The following is an 18162-nucleotide window of genomic DNA, read 5'->3' on the forward strand; positions in this document are numbered from 1 at the left end:
GACTCTTTATCCAGTTTGCCAGTCTGTGTCTTTTAATTGGAGCATTTAGTCCATTTACATTTAAGGTTAATATTGTTATGTGTGAACTTGATTCTGTCATTAGTAGGGCAGGCCTGGTGGTGACAAAATCTCTAAGCATTTGCTTGTCTGTAAAGGATTTTATTTCTCCTTCACTTATGAAACTTAGTTTGGCTGGATATGAAATTCTGGGTTTAAAATTCTTTTCTTTAAGAATGTTGAATATTGGCTCCCATTCTCTTCTGGCTTGGGGAGTTTCTGCTGAGAGATCTGCTGTTAGTCTGATGGGCTTCCCTTTGTGTGTAACCCGACCTTTGTGTCTGGCTGCCCTTAACATTTTTTCCTTCATTTCAACTTTGCTGAGTCTTACTATTATGTGTCTTGCAGTTGCTCTTCTCAAGGAGTATCTTTGTGGCATTCTCTGTATTTCCTGAATTTGAATGTTGGCCTGCCGTACTAAGTTGAGGAAGTTCTCCTGGATGATATCCTGAAGAGTGTTTTCCAACTTGGTTCCATTTTCCCCGTCACTTTCAGGCATACCAATCAGATGTAGATTTGGTCTTTTCACATAATCCCATACTTATTGGGGGCTTTGTTCATTTCTTTTTACCCTTTTTTCTCCACACTTCTCTTCTCTCTTCATTTCATTCATTTGATCTTCAATTGCTGATACTCTTTCTTCCAGTTGATCGAGTTGGTTACTGAAGCTTGTGCATTTGTCACGTATTTCTTGTGTTATGGTTTTCATCTCTATCAGTTCTTTTAAGGTCTTCTCTTCATTGATTATTCTAGTTATCCATTCATCCATTCTTTTTTCAAGGTTTTTAGTTTCTTCGTATTGGTTACATAGTTCCTCCTTTATTTCTGAGAAATTTGATCGGCTGAAGCCTTCTTCTCTCAATTCGTCAACGTCATTCTCCGTCCAGCTTTGTTCCATTGCTGGCGAGGAGCTGCGTTCCTTTGGAGGGGAGATGCACTCTGATTTTTTGAATTTCCAGCTCTTCTGCACTGCTTTTCCCCCATCTTTGTGGTTTTATCTGCCTTTGGTCTTTGATGATGGTGACGTACTGATAGGGTTTTGGTGTGGGTGTCCTTTCTGTTTGTTAGTTTTCCTTCTAACAGTCAGGACCCTCAGCTCTAGGTCTGTTGGAGATTGCTTGAGGTCCACTCCAGACCCTGTTTGCCTGGGTATCAGCAGCAGAGGCTGCAGAAGATAGAATATTGTTGCACAGCGAGTGTTGCTGTCTGATTCTTACTCTGGAAGCTTTGTCTCAGGGGTGTACCCCACCATGTGAGGTTGAGGTGTCAGTCTGCACCTAGTGGAGGATGTCTCCGATATAGGCTACTCAGGGGTCAGGGACCCACTTGAGCAGGCAGTCTGTCCGTTCTCAGATCTCAACCTCTGTGCTGGGAGATCCACTGCTCTCTTCAAAGCTATCAGACAGGGGCATTTACCTCTGCCGAGGTTTCTGCTGCTTTTTGTTTAGCTATGCCCTGTCCCCAGAGGAGGAGTCTACAGAGGCAGGCTGGCCTCCTTGCGCTGTGGTGGGCTCCACCCAATTTGAGTTTCCAGGTGGCTTTGTTTTCCTACTTAAGCCTCAGCAATGGCGGGCGCCCCTCCTCCAGCCTCGCTGCCGCCTTGCAGTTAGATCTCAGATTGCTGTGCTAGCAATGAGGGAGGCTCTGTGTGCCTGGGAACCTCTGGGCCAGGTGTGGGATATAATCTCCTGGTGTGCCCTTTGCTAAGACCCTTGGTAAAGCACAGTATTTAGGGTGAGAGTTACCTGATTTTCCAGGTGTTGTGTGTCTCTGTTTCCCTTGGCTAAGAAAAGGGATTCCCTTCCCCCTTGAGCTTCCCGAGTTAGGTGATGCCACGTCCTGCTTCAGCTCTTGCTGGTCGGGCTGCACCAGCTGACCAGCACTGATTGTCTGGCACTCCCCAGTGAGATGAACCCAGTACCTCAGTTGAAAATGCAGAAATCACCCATCTTTTGTGTCACTCACGCTAGGAGCTGGAGGCTGGAGCTGTTCCTATTCGGCCATCTTGGGTGCACCCTTCCCCGTAGTTTTGGTTCTTAGATTTAAGTCTTGAATACATTTTGATTTTATTTTTGTACACAGTGAAAGATAATGATCAAGTTTTATTCTTCTGCATATAGTTACTGAATTTCCAGCACCATCTATTGAAGAGACTGTTCTTTCTCTGTTGTGCATTCTTGGTGCCTTTGTTGAAAATGAATTGGTGTAAATGCATGTATTTGTATCTGGGTTCTTTATTCTGTTCCATTGGTCTAGGTGTTTGATTTTATGCCAATACCATGGTGATTTGGTTACTATAGCTCTGTAGTATAACTTGAAGTCAGGTAATGTTATGCATTTGGCTTTGTTCTTTTTGCTCAGAATTGCTGACCACATGTTAAGTCATGAGACAAGTCTTAACAAATTTAAGAAGACTGACATCACTCCAAGTATATTTTCTGACCACATTAGATTGAAGCTAGAAGTTAATATTAAAAGAAAGTGGAAAAACTTAAAAAATACATGAAAATTAATAATAACACACAATTGAACAACCATTGGGCTAAACAACAAATCATAAGGGAAATTAGGAAATATCTTAAGACAAACAAAAAATGAAAAAAAGATGACATATGGAAAAAACAGTACTAAAGGGAAATTTATAGTAATAAATTCTTACATTAAAAAGGAATAAAGATTTCAAATAGACATTGTAACTTTACACTTCAAGAAACTAGAAGAAATTGAACAAACAAACCCCAAGTGTGCAGTAGGAAGTTATGAAGATTAAAGCACAAACATGATAGAGAATAGAAAAATAATAGATAACAAGGAAATTAAGAGTTGAGTTTTCAAAAAGATAAAAAAAATGGACAAACTCTTAGGTAAAATAGCAAGAAAAAAAGAAAAGACTCAAAATCAGAAATGAAGGAGCAGATATTACAACTAATGTCACAGAAATTTTTTAAGAAGATACTGTGGTTTATATTTATACACCAGCACATTGGATAACCTAGAAGAAATTGATACATTCCTAGAATGATATAACCTGCCAAGACTTAATCAAGAATAAATAGCCTGAAGAGAACAACAACAAATAAAGAGATTAAATCAGTAAACAAAACTTTCTAGCAAAGAAAATCTCAGGACCACCAGGGGGCTTCACAAATGAATTCTGTTAAACATTTACAGGAGAATTAAACAAGAAAATAAAATTGCAGGCTAATATATCTACAAACATGCATGTAAAAATTTACAGCAAGACATTAACAAACTATATTTGCCGCACATTAAAAGAATCATACACAATGACCAAATGGGATTTATTCCTGGGATGCAAGGATGGTTCAGAATATACAGATCAATTAATGTGGTATGCTAATTGAATCCTAACTCAATATGTTAGGATTAACAGAAAGCCTATATGTAAAAACTCCACAGCTAAAATTATACTCAATGGTGAAATAATGAAAGCCTTTACTTTAAGATGTATAACAATGCAAGGATACTCACTCTGTGCACTTCTATTCAACATAGTATTGGAATTCCTAGATGAAGCAATGAGGCAAAGAAAAGAAATAAAGGGCATCCAAATGGGAAAGTAGAAATGAAGTAGCCTCTAGAGTCTTTTTTTCTTGCTATTTTACCTAAGAGTTTGTCCATTTTTTAATCTTTTCTATATATTCATACATTAATATGCCATGATTATATACATAGGAAACCATAAATGTTCCATAAAATTAGTAGAAGAAATAATGAATTCAGTAAAGTTGCAGGACACAAAAACAACACTCAAAAATCAGTTACATTTTTATACATCAAAAACAGACGGTCAGGAAAGGCGATTAGTTAAACAATCCCATTTACAACAGCATCAAAAAGAATAAAATATTTAGGTTTAAAACAAACCAAGGAGGTGAAAGATTTGTACACTGAAGACTATAAAACATGAAAAAAATTAAAGGAGACACAAAAAATTGAAAGATATTCCATGGATTGAAGAAATTAATATTGTTAAACTATCCCTAACACTCAAAATTATCTACAGATTCAATGCAATCCTTATCAGAATCTCCATGTTATTTTTCAAAGAAATAGAAAATAAAGAACTTACATAAAACTAAAAAAATCCAGATAATTAGAAGCAATTTTTAAAAAGAAGAACAAAGCTTTTCAAAATGTAGTACAAAGGTACAGTAACCAGAATAGTATGTTACTGTCATAAAATAGAGACATATAAAGCAATGGATGAAAATAGCTGAAAGATAGACTCATATATGCTGACTCCAGCATGTCACTGGAAGGGTCACATTTGCATTAGAATTTAAGTATGCATTTTTGAAATTAATTGCATGGTAAATTTGTAGGTAAACATTTTAAGATGTCAAATTTTCTTGATGCAAATATTGAGAGCCTCACTTTATAGTTTTTTTTTTCTTTGTGTGTGTGTGTGTCTGTGCTTTAGTCTAAGAAACCAAACATTTGATATGTGAGACTGTCGCTCTAAATAAACAAAATTACACTAGATTATGGTACAAAAGTAAGCTTGATGATCACCTTCTATGAGAAAATATTTTAAAACAATCATTTAATTTTTCAAAATGATCCTAGGTGTGTGATTCCAGACAAAAGTGCATTTGTTCACCAGGCTATAATCCTCCAAGCTGCCAAACACGTTCCAAAGGTTTTCCCATATTTCCTAAGGAAGACATGGGCAAGTATCTGTCTCTTCAAATATCCGTTTAATAAAAGTATCAAATTGCTTATGATCACTAAAACAGAGTTCGATTTTGCCACTTATGAAGCAACTGATATTTGTAATGAAAAGGTAATCAGAATTGTCTCGAGAAATGGAAACCAAACATGCCATCTTAATCTTGCTCTCTTTTCTTTATAATTAACTAATTAATCAATTAATTTTTATTTTTTTATTTCAATAGGTTTTTGGGGAACAGGTGGATTTTGGTAACATGGATAAGTTCTTTAGTGGTGATTTCTGAGATTTTGGTGCAGCCATCACTCGAGCAGTGTATACTGTATGCAATGTGTAGTCTTTTATACCTCACCTACTCCCATCCTTCACCTCAATACCCCAAAGTCCATTGTATCATTCTTATGCCTTTGTGTCCTCATAGCTTAGTTCCCACTTACGAGTGAGAACATACGATATTTGGTTTTATATTCTCTAAGTGAAGAGTTACTTCATTTAGAATAATGGTCTCAAACTCCATCCAGGTTGCTGCGAATGCTATTATTTTGTTCTTCTAATGGCTGAGTAGTATTCCATGGTATATATATATACATATATATATATCACACTTTCTTTTTTTATTTTTATTTTTTATTATACTTTAAGTTCTAGGGTACATGTGCACAACATACAGGTTTGTTACATATGTATACATGTGCCATATTGGTGTGCTGAACCCATTAACTCGTCATTTACATTAGGTGTATCTCCTAATGCTATCCTTCCCCCTTCCCCCAATCCCACAACAGACTCCGGTGTGTGATGTTCACCACCCTGTGTCCAAGTCTTCTCATTGTTCAATTCCCACCAATGAGTGAGAACATGTGGTGTTTGATTTTTTGTCCTTCTGATAGTTTGCTGAGAATGATGGTTTCCAGCTTCATCCATGTTCCTACAAAGGACATGAACTCATCATTTTTCATGGCTGTGTAGTATTCCAGGATATCACACTTTCTTTATCCACTCATTGATTGATGGGCATTTGGGCTGGTTCCACATTTTTGCTATTGCAAATTGTGCTGCTATAAACATTTGTGTGAGTGTCTTTTTATGTAATGACTTTTATATAATGACTTCCTCTGGGTAGATTTCCAACAGTGGGATTGCTGGATCAAATGGTAGATCTACTTTTGGTTCTTCAAGAAATTGCCATACTGTTTTTCATAGTGGTTGTACTAGTTTGCATTCCCACCAACAGCGTCAAAGCACTCCCCTTTAAGAACATCCATGCCAACATCTATTATTTTTTGATTTTTAAATTATGACCATTCTTGCAGGAGTAAGGTGGTATTGCATTGTGGTTTTGATTTGCATTTCCCTGATCATTAGTGATGTTGAGCATTATTTCATGTTTGTTGGCCGTTTGCATATCTTCTTTTGAGAGTTGTCTATTCATGTCCTTAGTCCATTTTTTGATGGAATTGCTTTTTTTTCTTGCTGATTTGTTTGAGTTCCTTATAGATTGTGGATATTAGTTATTTGTCAGATGCATAGTTTGTGAAGATTTTCTCCCACTCTGTGGGTTGTCTGTTTACTCTGCTGATTATATCTTTTGCTTTGCAGAAGCTTTTAAATTTAATGAAGTCCCTTCTATTTATCTTTGTTTTTGTTGCATTTGCTTTTGGGTTCTTGCTTATGAACGCTTTGCCTAAGCCAATGTCTAAAATAGTTTTCTCATGTCATATTCTAGAATTTTTATGGTTGCAGGTTTAAATTTAAGTCTTTGATCCCTCTTGAGTTGATATTTGTATAAGATGAGAGATGAGGATTCAGTTTAATTCTTCTACATATGGCTTGCCAGTTATCCCAGTGCCATTTGTTGAATAGGGTGTCCTTTCCCCATTTTACGTTTTTGTTTGCTTTGTTGAAGATCAGTTGGCTGTACATACTTGGCTTTATTTCTGGATTCCCTATTCCATTCCTTTGGTCCCTGTGTCTATTTTTATGTCAGTACCATGCTGTTTTGGTGACTATAGCCTTATTGTCTATGGCCATACCAACCTGAATGTGCCCGATCTTGTCTTGCTCTTTTTTCTAACATTAAAATATCATACTTGAAGTTGAATACCTTTTAAAATTTCTCTTTACTGATATCATTGACTCTGTCTTTTAGAATATTTTCAACCTCTCTTCCTCAGCTTTATGACTGATCCTGTGACCTCAGCTCTAAACAAACATTTGCTCTGTGTCTAGTACTGTTAGTGTGTTTCTATTATAGAAGAAATGAAATAGAAGACAAGATTTTGCTCTGAAAGAGTTTATCATTTAAATCAGAAAAATCCATCAGTTTCTGCTTAGGAGATGACAGAAGTGATGCTGGCATATTATTCTGTTGTGCACCACAGCTTCCATTTCTGTCATTCATTCATTTATTGAGTTAGCAAATGTTTATTAAACTCTTAATATATGCCAGGTCCAGGTGCTGGTCTACACACTGGGGATGTACAGTGATAGCAAAGGACAGAATTAGGATTAGGAATCAATTCTTCTGATTTTTATGCCAGTGCCCTTTTAGTAGCATTGCGATGACCCCATTTATAAACATGATCCCCAAGGCCAAAAGCCAACAATCTACCAAAGAAAAATAGGATATACACAAATACACTGAATTCCTTTGATAATGCACCTTGTAAGAGTGCATTTTTGGATAATCATGCAATTACACAATCCCACGTTGTATATCACTGAATTTTTTTGTCCCTACTTAGAGGGTTAAAATGAGAGTTTGCTGTAGCTGCTGTGAGACTTGAATACTTTTGAACTTTCCAAAACTTGGTTACCATGCTTTTAGAATGAAAGGTTGTAGAGATAGCCCCAAAGATTATGATTACAATTCTATGATGATATTTTCCATGTTCCTTGAATAACAATACAAATTCAGAACATTCTAATGAATGTGTTACAACTTGAAAATAAAAGTAGATAGTTTAATTTTTAATTTTTTTTTTTTTTTTGTATTTCTGTTTTTAGATTCTATCATGGAAAGAGCATCTGGGAAGACTGAAAACACCTGGCTTCTAGGTTTCTCCGTTGTTCTTCCTATTCTCATTGTAACAACCATAGTAGTTTTGGCAAGGAAGCATTTGAAAAAGTGGTTCATCAAGGAAGAGGAATTCCCAAGTAGCGAGTAAATTGCATTTGTGTTCTGAAGTTAAACATTAGTACCATTTGAATCTAGTTATATGTAAGACAATATCATGAGCAGCAACAATACTTTACATATCACTGGGATTTTGAGTATACATCAATACGTCATTTAATTTTATGAGGTAGTTGTGAGTACCCCTGTTTTGAAGACACAAAGATTTGGAAGTGTAGTTTACATAGCTTGCCAAAGTCATTGAACTGTCAGTTGAGAGAGGAAGAACTCAAATATATAATATCTGTTCTTTTCTTATCGAAGGGGGATGATCTGTATCATCTACAACAGAAGTATTTATTAAAAATGCAGATTTCTGGGCCTTACTACAGACTAAATATTTTAATTCACATTGCTGGCTCATAAAAGAAATAATTTTTAAAATATTCTTTGGGTTAAATTTTCAGAAGGGAAATTTATAATTTAGATTATTACATTTTTATTTTTCAAGAAATAATTCAAACACTAAGAGAATAACATGACAAACATCCTCTTGCCCACCATGGGAAATAAACAGATGTTAATATTTTTCTTGTTTCTCTTATAAAAGAAGCCGTTGTATTTGCAGCCGCAATTTCTTCTGGTATGATCCCCTTGCCTCCCGGTAGAGGATGTCTACACTGAATGTTTGTGTATTTTACATGTTTTTAATACATGTGGCATTATCCATATCCCATAACCTACCTAGTATTGTTTTATGTATAATTTTAAATAGCTATACTTTCTCTGCAGATGCATTTCCTTATCAATTTTGGTTTGTTTGTTTTGTCTTTTTTTTTTTCTTTTTCATGAGCAGTCCGCTCAGAGTTGTTTTTATTTTATTAGTAATTTGAAATATGTAACTTTCAGTTTCATTGAGGTCTCTATTTCTATTGTTTTTTATATCAAGTTTTGCTCTTTTTCCTCCTTTCTGGTCTTTTTACCTTTGCTCTGTTGTGCTCTAGATTTCTTGATTTTAATGCTTTCTTTATTAATTTTCAGCCTTTCTTATTTTCTAAAATAAGAAATACTTTAATAGCAAAAATCTTCTCCTTGTATCTGTCATTTTCTTTATACTCTCTGGTTTTTAAATGATAGTCGACATTCAGTTAAAAAATTTGAAAAATCTAGCAGGATTTCTTGTTTAAATAATGAATCGATTGTGGTCTTTAGTTTTCAATTATGTGATTTATTTTCATTGTTTTAAAAATAATTTTCTAATTTTATTAGCTTATTTTGAGAAACTTGTCTGTGTGATTTAGACTCTTCAATGTTGGAACAAAAAATGAAGTAAATTTTTAGAAATGTGTAAGCTTGATATGCGTCCTCCAATGTTTTTAGGACAAACTTTTAAATTGTGATGTTTCAAACCATTTTTATACATACTGTTTTTTTTTTCTTTCCTGTCTGTTTGATACTTTGTCTTCTGTGAGAGGCAAACTAAAATTTTCAGTGGATTGTAGCTTTCCCTCTGATTGTTGAAACTTTTGCTTTAGATATTCCGAGGCAGTGACTAAATGCATAATGTTTATTTTAGTTAAATTTTCTTTTCCTTTAATCATTATTTATCGTATGTTAAATACAATTTTCACTGTTTTAGATTGCTATATCAACTTTCTCTTTAAAAATGACGTTTACTTGGTACATCTTTTTTTCTTTTTTTTCTCAATCTGTCTTTGCATTTAGCTGGTATAAACAGTCTTTATATGAAATGCACTAGTGGAGTTTGTTATGCTCATATGCTTAATCCATGATGACATATGTTTAGGCTGAAATTTGCCGTCCTATTTTTTTCCTGTTTACCATGCTTTTTTGGTATTTCTTTTTTCTTTTTCTATAATCTGTTTTCTTTGTTTCACTTTTCTTTCTTTCTTTTTTTTTTTTCTTGAGATGAAACTTCGCTCTTGTTACCCAGGCTGGAATGCAGAGGTGCGATCTCAGCTCACTGCAACCTTAGCTCCCCAGGTTCAAGTGATTCTCCTGCCCCAGCCTCCCAAGAAGCTGGTATTACAGGCATGCACCACCACGCCTGGCTAATTTTTTGTATTTTTAGTAGACACAGGGTTTCTTCATGTCGACCAGGCTGTTCTCGAATCATTTCATTTTTCTGTTCTCTTTCTTTTCCTTAACTATTTGGACATTTTTGTATTCTGTTTTTGTTTTAGTGATTTTCTTTAAATTTTAGTATTTGTAGTTAATGTTATATAATGTCTAAATTTAATCATTACATATAGTCTTCTTGGAAATAACCCAAGGACTTCAGTCACTTAACTCCTTCCATTTTCAATGCTTGTTATTTGACTTTCAAATTTCTCCCAATAAGTCAGTGTTATTTTTGTTATTATCATCTTTATGTTTAGTCAGTGAATACTAGGATTTTCCAGTGTATTTCCCAGTCTTACTCACCATTTCTTTTCTAAAATTGTTTTGTTTTGAAATAATTTATGGACAAAAAGTTGCGAAAATTGCATAGGGCTCTCATGTACTCTTTGCCTAGCTTTTTCCAATCATAACATCTTACATGAACACTGCATTTCCACAGCCAGTATAATGGTATTGGTACAATACTTTTAATACAACTAAAGATCTTATTCAGATTTGCTAGTGTTTGTATGCATTCACTTATGTGTGTGTATACTATTAGCACATTTTATCATGTGATTTGTTTACCAACACCACAATCATAATTCCTTTTGGAATCCTACTTTTTCATTCTAGGTTCAATTATCTTTTTTCCCTTAGATTTATTGCGGTATGATTGACAAACAAAAATTGATGATTTGCCTGATATATGTATATGCTGTAAAATGATTATCACAATTACTATAATTAACACATCTATCACCTCATATAATTACTTCTTTTTATGTGTGTAGTGAGAACACTTAAGATCTACTCCCTTAGCAAATGTCAAGCTTTTTAGATATAAGGTCATATCATCTGAAAACAGAGACAACTTCTTCCTTTTCAATTTGGATGTCCTTTTTTTCTTATTTCTTGCCTAATTCCTGTGGCTAGGGCTTCTAGTACTACACTGAATAGAAATGGCGAGGGGGCTTCTTGTTTTATTCTTGATCTTAGACCAAAACTTTTATTGATAGCTTTTCCCTGTTAAGTTTAATGTAGCTGTGGGCTTGTTATACAGGTCTTTTGTTATGTTGAGGTGTATTTCTTCTATGATGAACTGTTGCGAGTTTTAATTAAATATGTTGAATTTTGTTTCCTGTAACTATCGAGTGTATTTTCAGCCATCCTTGCATCACAAATATATATCCCACTTGATCATGGCATATGATCCTTATAATGTTCTAATGTGTCTTTGTTCTCTGTCCCCTTAAGGTTAAACCTCTGCTGCACTGGAGAGGCCAAAGTATTCCCAGTCTGCTGGCAACAACCCTCCAATGGGGGCTGCCAGCAAAAGCACTGGGGTGGGCCAGTGGTGGGTCCATGTATATGTGCATGCAGGCAGGGTAGGTGGGGGTTCCCCCATTTGTGCATGCTGGCAGGGTGGTGAGGGTTCTGTGTGCCCACGTGCACTGGTAAGGAGGTAGAGAGAGGCTGTGCTGGTGGCGAAAGGCTGCAGGCTGGTATCCCAGACTGTTACTAATCTGCTTCTGTCACTACAGTTTACGGTTCTTTTTCTAGAATTTTATATAAATGAAATCATATCATATGATTGTATGTACTTTGTCTGGATTATTTACATCACTATAATTATTTTGATATTTATCCATGCTTTTGTGTGTGTCAACAGTTTGTTCCTTTTTATTGCTGAGAATTACTCAGCTGTATGAATCTACCTTAATTTTTAAAATCTATTTATCTGTTGATGAATATTTGGGTTATTTCCAGTTTATAGGTGTTATAAATGAAGCTGTTGTGAACCGCTGGAAATAAATGCTCGGTGCCACAAAGAGGAACCAGCACTGAGACAAAGGATCTCTCAGCAAGGCAAATTTACTTCTGCAAAAGGGTGCTTCTCGTAGGTCTGGTTGCCATGAGAGCACCCTGAACAAAGGAAAGCAGGGGTTTTTATTTCTAATGCAGCTTGTCCCTACCACTGTGTCCTGCCTCCATTGGCTGGACTTGGACCGCACAATTTAAGCTGAACCCGGTTGACTAACTTGAAAAGTGCAGAAATGCGGTTACACTGATGGAAAGGTAGGAAGATCAGTTTCAGCAGGAGTAGCCATTGCAATGGGAGAGGTAATTTACAGAGTGGGTAGCAGATGTGGAATGTGGGCTGTATAGATAAGGACTGGCAGGAAGGTTGTTTACCAGGGCAGGGGGACACAGTGAGTAAAGAAGTCTGGCCTTGAAAGCAGGGAACAAAAAACAAGCAAACTTAAGCAAACTAAACCTTTGAAGAAGAATTTCTTACTATATTTAACATGAACTTTCAGGTACAAGTTGCTATGTGAATATATGCTTTCCTCCTCTTGTTTAATGCCCAGGAATAGAATAATTGGGTAATAAAATAAGTGTATGTTTAAATTCTAAAGGAAGAGCTATGTTTTCCAAAGTGGTTTTGGCATCTTGTATTTCAGCCACTAGTGTATGAGAGTTTTAGTTTCTCCACATCCTTGTCAATACGTGGTCTCATTTTTTTTTAACATTACCAATTCTGATATTGTGTAGTGGTATCTCATTATAATTTTAATTTGAATTTCTCTGATGGTTAATCATGTTGACACTTGTTTCATATGGTTATTTGCCATCTGTGTACCTTCTTTGGAGAAATGTCTATTCAAATTATGGGTTATTTTCCTTTTTATCATATTTTTCAAATCTTTTGATCATTTTTGAAATGGGTTTGTTGTATTTTGAGTGTTCTGAATATAAGTCCATCATTATATATGTAATTTGCAAACATGTTATCTCGGTCTAAGGCTTGTCTTTTAATACTTTTAACAATCTTTTAAACAGCAAATGTTTTAAATGTTTAGTAAAACCAATGTATCAATTTCTTTTTTTATAGATCACAATTTTGGTGCTATAGCTAAGAAATAATTGCCTAACCCAAGTTCACAGATTTTCTCCTGTGATTTCTTCTAAAAGTTTCAGTTTTAGGTTTTGCCTTTAGATCTATATCTAATTTGAATTAATTTTTATATATGTTAAGAAATATGGAAATAGTGTATTTTGCCCAAAAATTTTAAATGATTCTTACACCATTGATTTTAAACTTTGTTAAGAAGGATCAGAATAGTCAGCCATAAAAAGACAGTACCATTCTGAGTAACTCTATCCATCTTACTCTGAATTACCATATATTCAACTCAGGTAGTAGGAACTCAAACTATTCTGTGAGCACGAGAAATTATTCCCTTTGTTCATTTTGGATAAATGGTTTTACTCTGGCTCAGGTAGTTCCCTCACTGGCAAGCGTTCATCAGTTCTCTGCAGAAGATGCAAGGGGTTGGGGGGTTGGTCCTCCGCCAATCTCAGGATTCCTTCTAAACATTTTCTTTTTTTCTGTGGTATTCTGCCCTGTGAACCCTAGCTTCCTTGCCCTTCCTAGGACCCCAATTCTCTCACCTCAAGCAGAGAGACTACTGAGATTTGCCTCAGTTTCCCTCACTGCACTACAGCTTGAAAACTCTCCCTAGACAATAAGAAGACTCAATCACAGAACTCACCTTGTTTCCTTCTCTCAAAGTTCACTGTACTGCACTGTCTAGTAGCCAATGTGTGAAATCAATTGTTTCATACATTTTGTTTGTATTTTTGGACATTCTGGCAGGAGGGTAAATTTAGTCTTACTCCATATTGGCCAGAATTAGAAGTATGGTTTTAGTATTTGCAACTTTCACATATTTTTAATCTCTGCATCTCACATTCTGATTAATTTTCTTAGCTCACTCTTTTATTTCTCTACTTTTTCTTTCCTGTCTGTCCTGGTTTAGACTTATGGATTCCATTCCTGCAAAGATCTCTATGAGGAATCTAAATATTCTCAGATTAAAGCGTTTTTAAAGCAAATCATTTGTAGCACTTGCTGCATGAATTCATGTGTTAGTGTAGTGTTGACATTAACTCTTAGTGGTTTGTAATGATAGACTCTTTTATTGTCAGTGTCTTTGATGTTTCCCATGAGAATTCTGTGTGTGCTGTATTATGAAGACATATATGTAGGTTGTTGTATTAGTCCGTTTTCATACTGCTATACAGAACTGCCCAAGACTGGGTAATTTATAAAGGAAAGAGGTTTAATTGACTCACAGTTTAGCACGACTGGGAAGGCCTCAGGAAACCTACAATCATGGCAGAAGGCGAAGGGGAAGCAAGGCACCTTCTTCACAAGGCGGCAGGAGGGAGAAGTACCAAGCAGAGGGGGAAGAACCTCTTATAAAACCGTCAGATCTCATGAGAACTCACTCACTATCACGAGAAAGGCATGGGGGAAACTACTACCAAGATTCAATTACTTCCACCTGGTCTCTCTCGATGCGTGGGGATTATGGGGATTAGAATTTAAGGTAAGATTTGGGTGGGGACACGAAGCCTAACCATACCGGTTGTTTAGTTTTTTCTTTCTTAAAGAAAAAATATTTTTAAAAATTTACCATGCATGGTGTTCAAGAATTTGTGGGGGTGTGAACTGGGGTCCTAAAACTGCACTTTTTGGACACTTGGGAGTCCTACTTCTCTTCTTGATGCATTTTTTTCTCTCTGTTTATGCATATTTCCCTCTTGCATTCCAAAAGTCACTGGTCAGAAATTTTATTATTCCTGTTTCATTGGTCCCTTCTGGCTCCTGGTTTAGTTAAAGAGTTCACTTACAGCATCTCTGCATCCGAAGGCCTGGGGCTTTAGTTCCTTCTAAGTCAGTGCTATTAAAACTCTGGCCTCAGAGGTAGTCTTTTCTTTAAAAATGAATAAAAAACCAAAAGTTGGATTTTGAAGGTCAGGATCAGACATTTAAGGTCACATCTATATTCTGTGTTTAGAAGGGATCAGAAAAAGCAAATTTGGGTGTTTTTGATACTCTTCTCATTGCAGGATTTGAAATGTGCTCTTCTCATTGATGAGGTATATGAGTAAATGAAAATGTTATTTATTTCCATCTGTGTTCATTGACCTTTGGACAATATTTTATTTAATAATAATTAGTCTTATAAGGAGAAAATACTGATTATAAAATGGACCGATTTTCATTCATGAAGTTGGCAAGTTTTCTTAGTACTAACGTGAGACATTTTCAATTTTGTTTTTTAGATCTAAATCGGAAGGTAGCACTGAGACATATGCCAGCCAGTAAGTAGATTAGAAGGTGTTTTTAAGATACATGTTGAAAATTAAGAATTAATTGATAATTCACAATTTATTTCTCAATTTTTTTTAAACATCAGTTGGTAAAGCAATGCACTGAAATCCAGACTGCTAATATATAGTCTAATTTAGTTTCTAATAAATTAGTCCTTTCTTCATTTAATGAATGTTTACTGGAAGTCTCTTCTGAGGAAACAAGGAATAAAATAGCTGATGCTAAAATGAGATAGGACATGTATAATTAGTAAAGAAAAAGAATTTATAGTGCTTAGAAGTTACCCAGCTTGTGTTATAGAGCCATGTGCTGCATAATAATGTTTTGGTAAATGATAAACCACATGTATGATGGTGGTTCCATAAGATTATAATGAAGGTGAAAAATTACTGTAGCCTAGTAATGTTGTAGTCAACACAACATCAGACAGCAATGCATTACTCACTTGTTTGTGGTGATGCTAGTGTAAGCAAACCTACTGTGCAAAGCAAAATATGTAGAATTCTCATGAGACAATCAATCCTACTTAACCTTACAAAAAAAAAAAAAAAAAAGCCACTAACTGTGGTAATGCCAACAGCCAAAGCAATCTAAAGAAATACAGGTAATTGAAAAACCTCAAAAAAATGCTTAGGATCTGCATAGAGGTTGAAAAACAAATGGAATCCATTAAACAATAAATAAAGGAGCTGAAAAAAGATTTTCTTATTTTTAAATTGTTTAGGGAAATCATTCAGAATACAACATAAACAGAATAATAACATATAAAAGACCAGTTAAGAAACAAAAGAATTCAGAGACAGAAAATTTAGAGTGGGGAAGAGTCAATATTTGAAGAAATAAGGTCTCGGACTTTTACAAAATTGAAGATGGGTAGTTAAGTGTCAGGGAATATGGAGTCCAGTTCACAGACTGTTAGAAAATAGTGAGAACTGAAGTTATAGTTAAAAAATATGAATAGGGGCTGTGTGTGTTGGGTCATGCCTGTAATCCCAGCACTTTGGGAGGCTGAGGTGTGTGGAGCACCTGAAAATTAAAAATTAAAAAAGTAGCCAGGCATGGTGGCATGAGCTTGTGATCCCGGCTACTTGGGAGGCTGAGGTGGGAGGATTGCTTTAGCTTAGGAGTTCAAGACTGCAGTGAGCCATGATCACCAGTGAGCTCCAGAAAAAAAAGAAAAAAGAAAAAAAAAAGGAAATAAAATAAACATAAGTAGGATGAATAGGGACAAAATGCAATTTATTGATGATTAAAAGAACAGAACGATTAGGTCAATGTAATTGGCTCTCCCAAACCCATAATTATTGTAGAAATTTATACATCTAGATTCATGACTTCTGTCACAATCTATAAAATTCCATCCATTTGTTGTTTACCCAAGCAGTACACTAATTCAGTCATGAGTCGCTTAACACAAGGATACATTCTGAGAAATGCACTGTTAGGTGATTGTGTTATTGTGTGAACATCACAGAGTGTACTTACAAAATCCTAGATGGTATAGCCTAATACATACCTAGGTTATATCCTATAACCTTATATATATAAGCCTGTACAGCATGTTATCATATGGAATACTGTAAGCAACTGTAACTGATTGGCTATTTATGTATTGAAACAGAAAAGGTACTGTAAAAATATGATATAAAAGATAAAAAATGATATGTCTGTATAGGGCACTTACAATGAATGGAACTTGCAGGACTAGAAGTTGCTCCGGGTGAGGCAGTGAGTGGTGAGTGAATGTGCAGGCCAAGGATGTTACTGAGTCCTACTATAAACTGTATAAACACTGTGCACTTAGGCTACATTAAATTTACCTAAAAATTTATTTCTTCAATAATAAATTAACCTTACGTTTTACTATAACTTTTCAAATTGATACACTTTTTAATTTTATAAAACTTTTTGACTTTTGTAATAACAGCTCAAAAACAAACACACTGTACAAATTTCTTTCTTTATCTCTTTATCAGCTTTTTTGTCTTAATTTTTTTTTCTTTTTAAACTTTTTTGTTAAAAACTAAGACACAAACACACACATTAGCCTTGGCCTATGCAGGATCAAGACAACCAATATTACTGTCTTCCATCTCCACATCTTGTCCTGTGGGAGGTCTTCGGAAGCGATGATAGACCTTGAGCTGTCATCGGCCAGGATAACAATGCCACCTTCCGGATACGTCTTGAAGGACCTGCTTGAGGTTGTTTTACAGTTAACTTTTTTTTTTCTTTAAATAAGCAAAAGGAGTACACTCTAAAATAGTGATAAAAAAGGATAGTATAGGCCTGGCGTGGTGGCTCACTCCTGTAATCCCAGCACTTTGGGAGGCTAAGGCGGGCGGATCACCTGAGGTCAGGAGTTCAAAACTAGCCGAGTCAACATGGTGAAACTCTGTCTCTACTATAAATAAATAAATAAAAAAAAAAAAAAAAAAAAAGTAGCCAGGCGTGGTGGCACATGCCTGTAATCCCAGCTACTCAGGAGTCTGAGGCAGGAGAATAACTTGAGCCCGGGATGCGCAGTTTGCAGCGAGACGAGATCTCGACATTGCACTCCAGCCTGGGAGACAGCGTGAGACTCCACCTCAAAAAACAAACAAACAAACAAAACGATAGGATAGTAAAGACATAAACCAAAACCAGTTATTATTATCATTATCATGTATTTTGTACTGTACATAATTGTATGTGATGTACTTTCATATGACTGGCAGCACTGTAGGTTTAGATACTTCTGAAGTCATTCAGCCTCAGCTCCTGTTTACCCTGTGAGCTCTCAGTTTTATCATTTTTATTGGCAACAGGAGAGTCTTTCTTTGCTGTGAGCCTCAGTTGTGTATCAAATGTTTGTGTGTGTGATTTTTTTTTCAGTACTCCTCTATGCAAGGAATGGAAAGGGAAAATTGTGCCAGCTCACTCTGCTAGATTGCCTAGGGGGCAGTATAGGTTTTAATTTACAAAATATTGTCTTTTTTTTTTTTTTTTTTT

At 35.5% G+C, this 18162-nt stretch overlaps 1 protein-coding gene across 2 annotated transcripts in view; it reads left to right on the forward strand.

The window, feature by feature from the left end:
* The window catches only part of ADAM32 (ADAM metallopeptidase domain 32), a 160737-nt gene that overhangs the window by 131902 nt on the left and 10673 nt on the right, over positions 1 to 18162 (forward strand). Inside the window, exons 18-20 of one of the 2 annotated variants that reach the window (XM_011993407.1) lie at positions 4648 to 4750; positions 7757 to 7913; positions 15123 to 15161. In XM_011993407.1, coding sequence (XP_011848797.1) covers positions 4648 to 4750; positions 7757 to 7913; positions 15123 to 15161 — 299 coding nt within the window. The remainder of the gene's footprint in view (positions 1 to 4647; positions 4751 to 7756; positions 7914 to 15122; positions 15162 to 18162) is intronic. The other variant, XM_011993415.1, reaches the window with a different exon arrangement.

This window comes from Mandrillus leucophaeus, unplaced genomic scaffold, assembly GCF_000951045.1.
Source record: "Mandrillus leucophaeus isolate KB7577 unplaced genomic scaffold, Mleu.le_1.0 Scaffold111, whole genome shotgun sequence".
Taxonomy (NCBI): domain Eukaryota; kingdom Metazoa; phylum Chordata; class Mammalia; order Primates; family Cercopithecidae; genus Mandrillus; species Mandrillus leucophaeus.